The sequence below is a fragment of the Triplophysa dalaica genome, chromosome 22 (genome assembly GCF_015846415.1).
Source record: "Triplophysa dalaica isolate WHDGS20190420 chromosome 22, ASM1584641v1, whole genome shotgun sequence".
Taxonomy (NCBI): Eukaryota; Metazoa; Chordata; class Actinopteri; order Cypriniformes; family Nemacheilidae; genus Triplophysa; species Triplophysa dalaica.
The window spans coordinates 3448475-3460216 of record NC_079563.1 but is presented as its reverse complement, the minus strand read 5'-3'; the positions used below and the strand labels follow the sequence as shown (position 1 = coordinate 3460216).

Here is an 11742-nt window from a genome sequence, read left to right as displayed (position 1 = left end):
TCACACCCATGTTTTTCTTTCAATAGTTGTTTAATAGTTCAATTGAAATATCTGATTCATATGCTTACAGTTCCACTCGTGATAGTCAGATGAGACATTTTTACAAACATTAAATCTTCCATATAAATACATCGAGAATCAAAAGATTCAATCTATTTGCATAACACGTTTCTATCATCCAGCAGTAAGGCATTGAAAAGATAATAGCATTGCATTGGAGCGTTACTGTATGTATGTTATATATGATAGACGGCATACCTGTTGAAACATAATTAGCATTGGTATCTTCAGCTTTGAAACGTTATATGATGTAATATCATATGAATGCGATCGAAGGGAGACAATAGAAGTTAAACTCATCAGCTGTTCACTTAAGAAGACAACATCTGTTTAGAAAAGTAAAATCCTTTCAGGATCTGAAGCAGTTGAAACGGCAGTGACCTTTAGGTTTCCTTCTTCTCCTCAAACATCAGGTTGGCAGACGCTTTCTTGGCTGCAAGGCAAAAATGAAACGTCAGCGTGGACTAAAACTGCCCAAAAGGCTGGACAAAAGAATGACGTTTACCTTCATCTTTGAATTTGTCAGCTGCCTCTGATGCTTTATCTTTGATGTCTTTCATCACGTTGTCAATCTTGGCTTCATTTTTCAGGAAGAAGGGGCGAATGATTTTGGTGTAGAGCATAACTGAGCCGTTAGACGGAGTGGGAGCCATGCACCAAACCAAGAACGCACACTAAACAGAAAATGACATATTACAGCACTACATGACTGACAGTTTTCACACCTCAGGCCTAAAAAAAATTTAAACTCAAAGGCTTAGAGCTGGGCATGCTTTTTGAGGCTCGGTTGTCTATCAGATCTTGTGTATTCAAGGTCATCTTCAGTCATACAAAAGAACACAGTAATCCACTGTCATTTATAACGAAGATATGCACATCTGAAATTGAAAACACTACCATCTGTTGCAGTTTAATTCATGCAGAATACATACGGTAGCTAACATGATCATAAAGTACTGAACAATACCTTTCCCAAAAAGTAAAATGGAAACCATGAGAAGAAGATGTCTGCGAAGAACTCGGCCACACTGAACACCCCATACACCACCCAGTATGTCAGCCACTTGGTGTCGTCATCTTTGGTGGCGCTCTCTATGGCTTTGATTCTGACGAAAAAATAAGACACCACAATCTTCATGAGTGTATTTTTCATCATCTCAATGATCACTGAAGTTCTGATGCGTTTTTGGAGTGAAACTAAACAACAGTTAATAAAGGAACTGTTAGTTTTTCGTGCCTGCTAGTTTTGTTAGAAGCATAGTTATGTTTTGTAAGATGGCAGTATGTGGAGAGCAGCGGATCTCTGCAGTCACACACACTGACACACATACACGAGTCACGAGGTCTTCTGTGGTTTGGCAAACCCAACCCTGATCCCCACTTCATAATCTCTTGATGAAATCTAAATGCTTTTAAATGTCATATATTCACTTCATTTCAATGTCATATTTCTTTCACAAGTGTATGAAAAAAAATTGGGCTAAACAATTGCTAAATTTGGTTTTCATGATGTTTATAAAAGATGTATTGTGCAGGGTTTTTTTTAAAGTAAAAAGTAGTATACTATGTATGGACTTATAAAATATGAATTTCCCTAAATCATTCTTCATGCGTGTGGTGGTGTGTGTCTGTATTTTGTTATGGTTTCAGTTAGGTAAGCAGTGTTAAGTGCATCTGTTCGGTTGGACAGGTATCTGGTGTCGTTCCCTCAGTAGTAGCTAGCTACGTACAACTACAAGTACACACTAAACTCTACAACTGCAAAAGAATAACATGTCTGTGTACTGTGCCAATTTAGTTTGTATTTATAAACACACACACACAAACATACATGTATATATTTAGGAAATATTTGAATGTATATATATATATATATATATATATATATATATATATATATATAGATATTTATATATATTTAAATTATATGTAAACATGTATTCATTTATATAGTTTTCTTAAATATGCACATATATGTAAAATGAATATGCACAGTACAAACTTTTATTCTAGATGCGATTAATTGTTGGACAGTCCCACTGTGATATTTGACATATACACACTAGCTAAACATTCTGTTCCTTGTGTATATAAATCGTGTATTCCACATATTTCAGAATTTCTTGTTTTTACTTTTGTCACTACTGCGCAAAAGAGTGTAAAGTGATGTAGTACTGATCTGAATACTCTGACAGGATCACCAAAATATAAGTCTTGTGTTCACATTAATTAATAATCTTGCATAACAATCCCTAAAGATTCACTTTATAATTACATTAACCCAGCAATTTAATATATTTCTATGATCACAAGTACTTCTGATCGACCCTTTGTGTGCATGTCTGCAGATAGATCCTAGAGACACTGGATCAATTGCGTTCTGTTAACTTAAGTGACAATTTATAAAACCTTTAAATGTCCTTATTAAGCAAAACACCCAAGAGTAAGTAGACCTCAATCTTATACTTGTATAATGTACATTCCATTATGATTCATATAAATAGTTCCACCCACAGTGAACAAGCATTATTTGCATCTGATAAAGTGTGGATGTAATACTGGGCATATTGGGCGGCACCTGCTTCTGCCATCACAGCCGTCACTCAAGAGTTACACCTCCAGTTACTCGAATTAGCAAATCTTTTTTCAAAGCAGTTAACTGATTTAACATTTTCAAAAAGGTCTGGGGGTATCAGAAGGCCGAAACCCTGACTGAAGAAATGACATTAAATGTCACAATGAATATGCTGAAAAAACATGACTGCATTAATGTAGTACTGGGCCAGAGTACCATTTTGTGAGTTTGAGTCAGGAGGGCAACCAGAACACCGTCCCGGGACAAGGGGATCAGGGTCCTGTATGGTACAGCCTTTTGACAGGCTCCCTAGAACTGCAAACCCTAAACCATAATGACGTCACTCTGCCACTAACCGCAGCAATGGCGACACTCTGACGTGAATAAGCTCGTAGTGACTCGTAAGCAGAAAAATGGATTAAAATGCAAACTCACGATATATAGGCGGGATAGGCGAATCCAATAAGATTACAGAGAAGAGAAGCGCCGTATCCGATCACCAGATAGATAGCGATCAACGCGATAACAGCTGCCAAACAAGGAAAAAAAACATCGTCATCGTTATCAGTGATGTTGTAATCCAATCATGTTAAGATATACTTTATTGTTTTATAACCCAACATAAAACGAATGAAAATGTTGTTATTTATGTCGTATAATAAGAAGCACACACGTGTTTCCTGCAGAAACGTTACTTACCACACGCGATGTACGACCTATTCACTCCTGTCCGCGCCTCTATCTTTGCCAACGCGTCCGTCATGATATTTTTCTCGTGAAGAAACTTGTCGAATCGTTCTTTTAGTGCCTGTGCCATGATTCGTCGTAAGCGATTGTTGTTTTATTCAAATATAAAATATTATTCGCGAAGTGCAGCTATAGCCTCGCGCTGCTCCACCAGCTCTGTCTGAATGTGAATGACACGACACGCTGAAAAGTGACGTCACGACACTTCCTCGACCACACCCTATCGTCGCTAAACGATGTTAAAATTAAATGCAAGATCATTTGTATTACAGATGTATAATTTGTGTGACTAGTCAATGTTTAACGAGTATGCTAATGCAAAAAGGTATGAAATCCAAAGTGGCTGCAACTCGGAAACCCCTTAATGTGCCAGTTTAATCTATCATCTAAAGTTTCCGCTTGATTGCCAAGTGCTGTCAACACATTTACTAACAATCAGATGATTTGATTTATTTTATTGTATTTTTTTGTTGTAACACACGTTCTCTCCCCTCAGTCAAGCATCATACCCTACGCGTCGCCTTGTATTGCCCACCTCTGATTGGCTCTTGCTGATGTCTGCCATATAAAACGTAAGCTGATTGGTCAAAATGACTATAGAGCGAAGTTAATGCGTTCTGTCATTGGCTGCTGTTTCTACTCGCCCGCCTCTGTTCATGCGCGGCGTCTGTATTTTTATCTAGTTAGCATTCTAGCATCCGCGTCGTCGTTATAAACTCGTAGTATTGCTTTTGATTTTACGAGACCATGTTCTTGAATCGTATATTATAAATGCGAAGTAGGCACGGTCAGTAGCTTTGCGCTGTTAAGAATCGACCGCACTAGTTTCGGTTGTTCGGGATGTTTTTAGCCTTAACATGGAGACAAAACGAGGGGAGATTCCTAACGGCGTACTGGACGACCTTTGTAGGTAAACAGAGACCGTACATGTACAGCTGAACTTGTGATAAAAGTCATTGTTATCTGCAAGTTTAATATTTATTTGACGGGGAAAGGAATGCAGTGCCGACTTTGTTAACTTACACGATCACTGAACTTTGTAATGATGTATTGCAAAACCTGAGCTGACGCGCAACTCGTGAAAATCCCTCTTAACTAAGTTAACGTTACCCTTAGGCAACATTCTGCAGCGCGTTTCGAGTCATCTGCCATTTGGGTCATCGTGTTCCCGTTTTTAAGGGTGTTATAAGATGTATTTGATCGATCACCGCCGCAAGAACTCAAGCACACATGTATTTTACAGGTAAAGCTCTTAATCGTTATTGCTCATTTTTAATACAAACGAATGCTTTTGTGTTTTGCTCTGCAGTCGCTTTATTCTGCACATCCCCAGTGAAGAGAGGGACAATGCCATCAGAGTTTGCTTCCAGATTGAACTCGCCCATTGGTTTTACCTGGACTTCTGCATGCAGAATTCACCAGGATTACCTCCGTGCGGGATAAGAGACTTTGCCAAGGCTGATATCCTAAAATTAATCTTCAGGCCATGTTTGGGAATATGCTGTGTGTTTTATATGCAAACACCATCAAGGGCTGTCAAACGATTAAAGTCCCAGTAAAATAAAAAATGACAATGCCTTAGGGCTGGGTTTTGAGACCATTTTGCCGATTGTTTCGATTTCGATGTTATCGGTATTTATTTAAAATATTAGTTTTGCAGACATGGAATCCATATTTAAATAAATAGTCTAGTTACTGAACCAGCTGATTAAATGATGATTCACGTTAGTTGCAGAGCCCACAACTGTTTTGACTTACTTTTACTTTGAGGAACCAAACATTTCTGTAAAAATAAAAACATTGTTAATGTGCAACAGTGAAATCATGAACAACTTGAAATTCGTGATGAACAACTTGAAACATGTTTAAGAAGCAAAACAGATTTCAAAATTAAATTTGAATAATGGCGCCATCCTCTGGGCGAGAGGCGAAATACGGATCATTTTCTCTGAGGCACGTGCTTTAAGAATCGATTTCCCGAATCGATATTGTTTCTTTAAATTGAAGCTCGATTATAATCAAATAATCTATATTTTTAACGAGCCCTACAATGCCTGTTTTTTTCATGAAATATTGCAGCGTATATTGTAAATGCTTAAACAAGCTAGTCATTCTCTTTTTTTGAAATTCGTATGCCCAAACAATCTTAGTTAAAATCTGAAAATACACTTCCGTCCTGGAATGACTTTCCATTTTAAATGACGTATGTTAGACGGCTTGGGCGGGGCATCCGTCAATTCATCCCCTTCAACAGTCATTTCTAAATGCAACGGCTGTTTTTGTACATCCAATCAAATCGCAAGAAAGACGAAAGTCACGCCCAGTGGTTCGATCATTACAAATTCCATTTCACTCGGAAATGCGTTAAAATACAGAAGTAAAAACTATCACAACTTCAATTGGGATTAATCGTATCCAAAATAAAATGTTGTGTTTACGTATTAGATGTAATGTGCATATTTATACACACAAAAAATACACATATGTGTATATTTATTTAAAAAATATTTATATGGATTTGTTTATATTTACCAATGATTAACATTATATATAAATGTTTTTTCTTTTTTTTTCTTGAATATATGTGTTTATAAATACAACATTAATGTGCACAGTACATAAACATGTATTATGTAAATGCAAACTTTTATTCTGGAAGCGATTCATCGTTCTCACACCATCTATAAGTATTGACAGTACCCGTTCTCAGTGGTTGTTGTTTTCTCTCCTTAACTTGACCATCACTTTTTAATCACTGTCCATTCCTGCTGCCGCATGGAGAGGATGTCCAGAGGGTTCTAGACAAGTGGAAGGAGTATAAGATGGGTGTGCCCACTTTTGGTGCTATAATTCTTGATGAAACGCTAGACAATGTGAGTAAACTGTTGCCATGTTGTGTAATTTTGAGATTGTGAAGCAGAGAAATGTGTGGTGTTCATGAAGTGTTCTCTCTGCTTAAGGCGTTGCTGGTCCAGGGCTATCTGGCCAAGTCTGGCTGGGGTTTTCCTAAAGGCAAAATCAATGAAGATGAAGCGTGCCACGACTGCGCCGTCAGAGAGGTACTCTCATACTATAGACTTCCATACTGCTATGTGATATGCTTTCAGGGCAGCGTCATGAAAAATCTCTCTTTTTGATATGTGTGATTTTCTCTGCAGGTTTTGGAGGAGACGGGCTTTGATATCAGAGATCGTATCGGTAAAAAAAAATATATTGAGCAGAAAATTTCGGACCAGCTGGCTCGATTGTATATTATACCAGGAGTTCCCAAAGACACAAAGTTTAACCCCAAGACCAGAAAAGAAATACGGGTGCGTATACGTTCAGTCTTCTCTTTACCTGCACACAAGTTCTGTCACTAAGTTTCTTTGCTCTCTTGACTCCTGACAGAACATCGAATGGTTTCCAGTGGACAAACTGCCCTGTCACAGGAATGACATGACGCCTAAATCCAAGCTTGGACTGGCTCCAAATAAGTTTTTTATGGTTATTCCTTTTATGAGGTACTTATGTCCCATTGCATGATTAAAGAATCTCTATCCATGAAAGTGATTTGTGTTTGTTTGTTTAGAGTATATTTCAGATGTCTTTGTCTGCAGGCAGCTCAGAGAATGGATAGCCAAACACAAAGGAGAGTCGACAAGCAGCGATGAGGATTTCGCATCTAGTGGCTGCACGCCGTCCAAACCGTTCCGGTACGTTTCTTTTTTTTACAGTCAAGACATTTTCTGTCTACAACTTTTCATGTCTGCGTCATGTCTATGTCAAATGAGACATCACAACAATCACAGTTGTTGCAAACTAGAGTCTGCTGTAGGCTAGCTTTCTCAAACATTTCGGATCAAAGGACGCGCTACGATTCGGTTTGTGGTGATTCTGAGCTCATAACATTGTGTTTAGGTGAGAAATCTTGACCTTTTTTCTCTGCTGGTTTCGTTTCTCAGCTCAAAGCCCAGAAAATCTCAGTTGATGGTGGAAGAATCTCCAGGGTCAGCTGACACCTTGTCAAAGCAAAAACAGCCGAAACCTTCTGGACAAACTGCTCCCAGTGAATTGTTAGATGTGCTTGAACCCAAGGTTGGTTGTTCACTTTGTAGGGATGATTGATGTTGCATTGGGCTTTCTAAATGAACACAAAGAAATCAGTTAAGAAAAGAACGGGGTTTCATTCTAAAGCTTTAAATCCAATTTATGGATTGGATTTTTTTGTTTTGTTTACCAAGCCTGTTTGTATGGGCGAGTCTTAGTTGACTTTATAAAACCCAACATAACTCCCTAAATAACACATTTGAGAGCAATTATTCTTCATATGTAATGCTACTCTGTTGTTTCTGATCAGCACAGAGAGAGATTGATGTTTATTGGTAATGCAGTGATCGGTTCAAATGTGTTATTCCAGAATCAAGTGAAAGGCGATGGAAAGAAACACCAGGACTCAGCAAACGTAAAGAAAAAAGACAATGGTGTGAGTCACCTGGTGAGTATCGCCTACGTTACTGCATTTTACAGCAGTGGTTCTCAAACTGGGAGCCCCAAGATGGATCGTGGAGGGCCACAGATTTTGTGGCATCTTTCAAAATATAGAAATTGATCTTAAATTTTATGCGATCAAACATGAGGAAAATAGGAATTGAGGTTCTGGCATTGTATACCTGAAATTTATTTTAGTTTAACAACAAGTTTACGATTATAAGTCTTTATTTGGGGGCCACAAAGCATTAGACTACACAAAGGGGGCCTTAAAAGGAAAAAGTTGGAGAACCTCTGCTTTACAGATTGACATGTTCAGTTGACTTACACGGTGTTGTCTTACAGAAAGATAAGAAACTTCAGCCCAGAAGACTGCAGGACAACTTTGAAGCCGGTATGTATTTGTGCTGTTGAATACATGATGCAGTCGCGTTAAAATCAGTGCTGGAAAATATGAATCCCTGTTACTGGAGATCAAACCAGCCCATCTGACACCAGCTCTCATGACACATCCAAATGTCATCAAACACAAAGCAGATATGTTATTGGAAGTTATTTGACCAAATGATGGGGTTATGTCTATAGTCTGAGGGCAAAGACATTTTGTAGTGGAGTTCAGAAATGATAGTGGAGTTAGCCCAGTGTTTGCCTTGTCCAATCACAGTTGACCACTTCTGAATTGAAATGGCCTATTTATACTAAAAACCTTCATCCTGGCAACACTGTAGGTATGATTTTAATAAGGCTTTGCTACTGTTATTAGCACTTGACATTGCAACCACTAGGTGGTGCTCTCTCCATATAGAGATTAGACTGTACATTGCAAAATAATGATGTGACTTGCTTTTAAATGATGTGTCACAAGGTCACTCTTGAAACAAGCATCAAAAATATCAGAGTAATAACTATGTTTAAATCTAATCTAATGGACTAATATTAGTATTATATAAATATAAAAGCTGTATATCAGGTATCTGTTTATTTAGCAATGAGTGCATTAGTAGTTTTAATGTTGTTCACACTTGTCTCCTCAGATGAAGCTGGTCATATAAAAGGCTCTAATGGACAGACGGGCTCAGATAATGGAGAATATGAAGGCATTCTTTCCTCGCAGTCTTTCCTCAGCTTCAGATTTGACAGAGATGCCATCATGAAATCCTGCTTCGACTCCTGAACTCCTCTCTGTTTCTCAATGACTCTCTTCAACAGGGTTAAGATATGTGTTGGACCAAGACTACAAAAATACATAAGCATTTTATCATACACGATTCGATGTAGGCTTCGAGTAACCAGGATGTGAAATGCAGTTGGCTTGAATATGTATGCAGGAGCGCACAATCATTACTGAGGGAAAGGTTACTGACAACTTTTTTTGTTAAACAGATGTACAACGTAGATGTCAGTCATTTTGATTCAGATCCCCTGCAGTGCATACTGAACCTCTACTCAGTGCTTATTGCTGAAGTCAAACATTGTTAGTCATGACATCATAATCGCAGTCAAAAACAAATTCAAGGCGTTATGTTCTTGAACATAATCTAAAAGTCATTCACAAATAATGTTTGTGGACATGTTACTGCTGACATTTTGCTCTTTGAACGATGAGGTTTCATTCATGTTTCTCTGTAATGATGTGTTCTTTGCCATTGAGCCATTTATGTCCATCTCTATCTTGTTTTTTTAATGTTAAACGAATACTTTTGATTTTTATATAAACATGTGCGTGTGTGTGTGTGAGTTGCTGCTCCAGTTGTTTGTTCTTTCCTTTGTGATAGCACTGACGTCTTCGGTAACTCAGTTTACAAAATAACAGCGTAAGTCAGTTCATTTCTCAGTTTTTTTTTCTGTAAATAAAGATACTTTTCAAAGGTAGCATGACTCACTTTTATTTTCTCATTAAGAATCTTTTTTTATATACAGCGTGGAAAATAAGTATTTGACACATCAGCATTTTTATCAGTAAGGGGATTTCTAAGTGGGCTATTGACACAAAATTTCCACCAGATGTAGCCATCAAGTCAAATATTCAATTCATACAAAGAAATCAGAACATTTAAGTATACAAGTTCAGTCACAATAAATAAAGTGAAATGACACAGGGAATAAGTATTGAACACATGAAGGTAACAAGGTGCGAAATGGCATAGAAAGCCAGGAGATCACCTGACATCTGCCAGTATTGAGAGAGAAACCCTGCCCCCTATCAGTACTAATTGATATCAGCTGCTTTAGTCCTAATTGATGACCTATAAAAGCTTCTCATTACCTAGGAGGCACACAGGAAAGACTTCATGATGGGTGAAAGCAAAGAATTCGCTGTAGATCTTCGTAATCTTATCGTTGAAAAGCATTTTGATGGGGATGGTTATAGGCGCATTTTGGGAATGCTGAATGTTCCTGTGAGCACTGTGGGGGCTATTATCCGGAAATGAAAGAGCATCAGTTCACCATAAACCGGCCGTGATCAGGAGCTCCACGTAAGATCCCTGTCCGAGGAGTCCAAAGAATAATCAGGAGAGTTCTCCAAGAGACAAGAACCACTCAGAACTTCAGGAAGACCTTGCATCCGCAGGTACTGTTGTTTCAAAGCAAACTAAGCAATGCACTGAACCGCCATGGCATCCATGCACGCTCACCACAAAAGAATCCTTTGCTGAACAAAAAGCATGTTGAGGCTCGGTTAAAGTTTGCGAAAGAGCATTTGGAGAAGCTTGTGGATTATTGGGAGACTATAGTATGGTCAGATGAAACAAAATTTAACTTTTTGGCAGTCATTCTACACACCATGTTTGGAGAAGAAATGGCACTGCCCACCTCCCCAAAAACACCATACCAACAGTTTAGTTTGGGGTGGAAGCATCATGGTTTGGGGCTGCTTTTCAGCAAGGGGTACTGGCAGACTTCATATTTTTGAAGGCAGGATGACTGGAGAAATGTACCGGGACATTCTGCTGCCATCTACCAGAAAAGTGAAAGTGAAAATGAAAAGAGGGTGGACATTTCAGCAAGAAAATGATCCCAAACACAAGGCCAAGGACGCAATGAAGTGGTTTCAAAGAAAGAAAATCAAGCTGCTTGAATAATACAGACGACTGGTCTCTCCATACAAGAGGCGTCTAGAAGCTGTAATCACCAACAAAAGCTTTTCTACAAAGTATTAAATGAAGTTTGTTCAATACTTATTCCCTGTGTCATTTCACTTTATTTATTATGACTGAACTTGTATACTTAAATGTTCTGATTTCATTGTATGAATTGAATATTTGGCTTGATGGCCACATCTGGTGGAAATTTTGTGTCAATCCTTAGAATTCCCCTTACTGATAAAAATGCTGATGTGTCAAATACTTATTTTCCCTGCTGTATTTATTTGACAGAAAATGTTCAAGGTGTTAGTACTGCACCTCAGTGACCTCCGCTATAGTCTTTACTACAAAACAGAATTTCAACTACATGTTGAAACTTCTATAAAATCTAGGATTTAATCTACATCAACACGCACCACATGTACCAATTGTGTTTAGAAATGATCAAATAAGGTTATCTGATTTGGTTAAAAGAAATGTTATTTAAGGCCCAAATATGCTGATCCAGGAACATAGAAACTTATGCAGCACTGCGTGATGAAGTTACATTAACTTTTTTATTTAATAATGCTAAGGTAATTATAAATTCTCTTTCAGTAGAACCGTGTTTGAAAAAAAAAAAAGTACATATGATAAACATCGATGCTAATAAAATGTCCATGGTCACTTATAGTAACAAAGAATTTCATTCAGTTTGTGGTGTATCTATTAATGCCTTAACTTGATCCAATAACATCCTACTTAATAAACCTTAATGCTGTGACCGAAATGAAGGGATATTCATCGGTATGTCAAACCTGTGAC

General features: G+C 37.9%; 2 protein-coding genes across 2 annotated transcripts; one reads left to right on the top strand and one right to left on the bottom strand.

Moving 5' to 3' along the window:
* Window positions 1-11: 11 nt before the first annotated feature.
* On the bottom strand, window positions 12-3574 carry reep5 (receptor accessory protein 5). The gene is made up of 5 exons (XM_056735886.1): window positions 3335-3574; window positions 3071-3164; window positions 1028-1166; window positions 566-734; window positions 12-493 (listed from the first exon to the last, which is right to left on the bottom strand). The coding sequence occupies exons 1-5, from the start codon at window positions 3450-3452 to the stop codon at window positions 444-446; spliced, it is 570 nt and encodes a 189-aa protein (XP_056591864.1). The 5' UTR covers window positions 3453-3574; the 3' UTR covers window positions 12-443.
* Window positions 3575-3709: 135 nt separating this feature from the next.
* Window positions 3710-9724, top strand: dcp2 (decapping mRNA 2). Its single transcript, XM_056735885.1, has 11 exons — window positions 3710-4292; window positions 4692-4843; window positions 6128-6255; window positions 6343-6441; window positions 6541-6693; window positions 6773-6885; window positions 6982-7077; window positions 7327-7459; window positions 7782-7859; window positions 8198-8246; window positions 8887-9724. Exons 1-11 carry the CDS (start codon window positions 4240-4242, stop codon window positions 9024-9026), a joined length of 1194 nt encoding a protein of 397 aa, XP_056591863.1. The 5' UTR covers window positions 3710-4239; the 3' UTR covers window positions 9027-9724.
* Window positions 9725-11742: the final 2018 nt, after the last annotated feature.

Bases quoted from the DNA above. Each gene is read 5' to 3' on its own strand.
- reep5 (XM_056735886.1), bottom strand. From the start codon at position 3,452: ATGGCACAGGCACTAAAAGAACGATTCGACAAGTTTCTTCACGAGAAA. The intron at 3,165-3,334 runs GTAAGTAACGTT...CTTGTTTGGCAG, and splicing joins TAGGTCGTACATCGCGTGTG to CTGTTATCGCGTTGATCGCT. The intron at 735-1,027 runs GTATTGTTCAGT...TTTTCTGTTTAG, and splicing joins CATTTTACTTTTTGGGAAAG to TGTGCGTTCTTGGTTTGGTG.
- dcp2 (XM_056735885.1), top strand. From the start codon at position 4,240: ATGGAGACAAAACGAGGGGAGATTCCTAACGGCGTACTGGACGACCTT. The intron at 6,694-6,772 runs GTGCGTATACGT...GACTCCTGACAG, and splicing joins AGACCAGAAAAGAAATACGG to AACATCGAATGGTTTCCAGT. The intron at 6,886-6,981 runs GTACTTATGTCC...CTTTGTCTGCAG, and splicing joins ATGGTTATTCCTTTTATGAG to GCAGCTCAGAGAATGGATAG.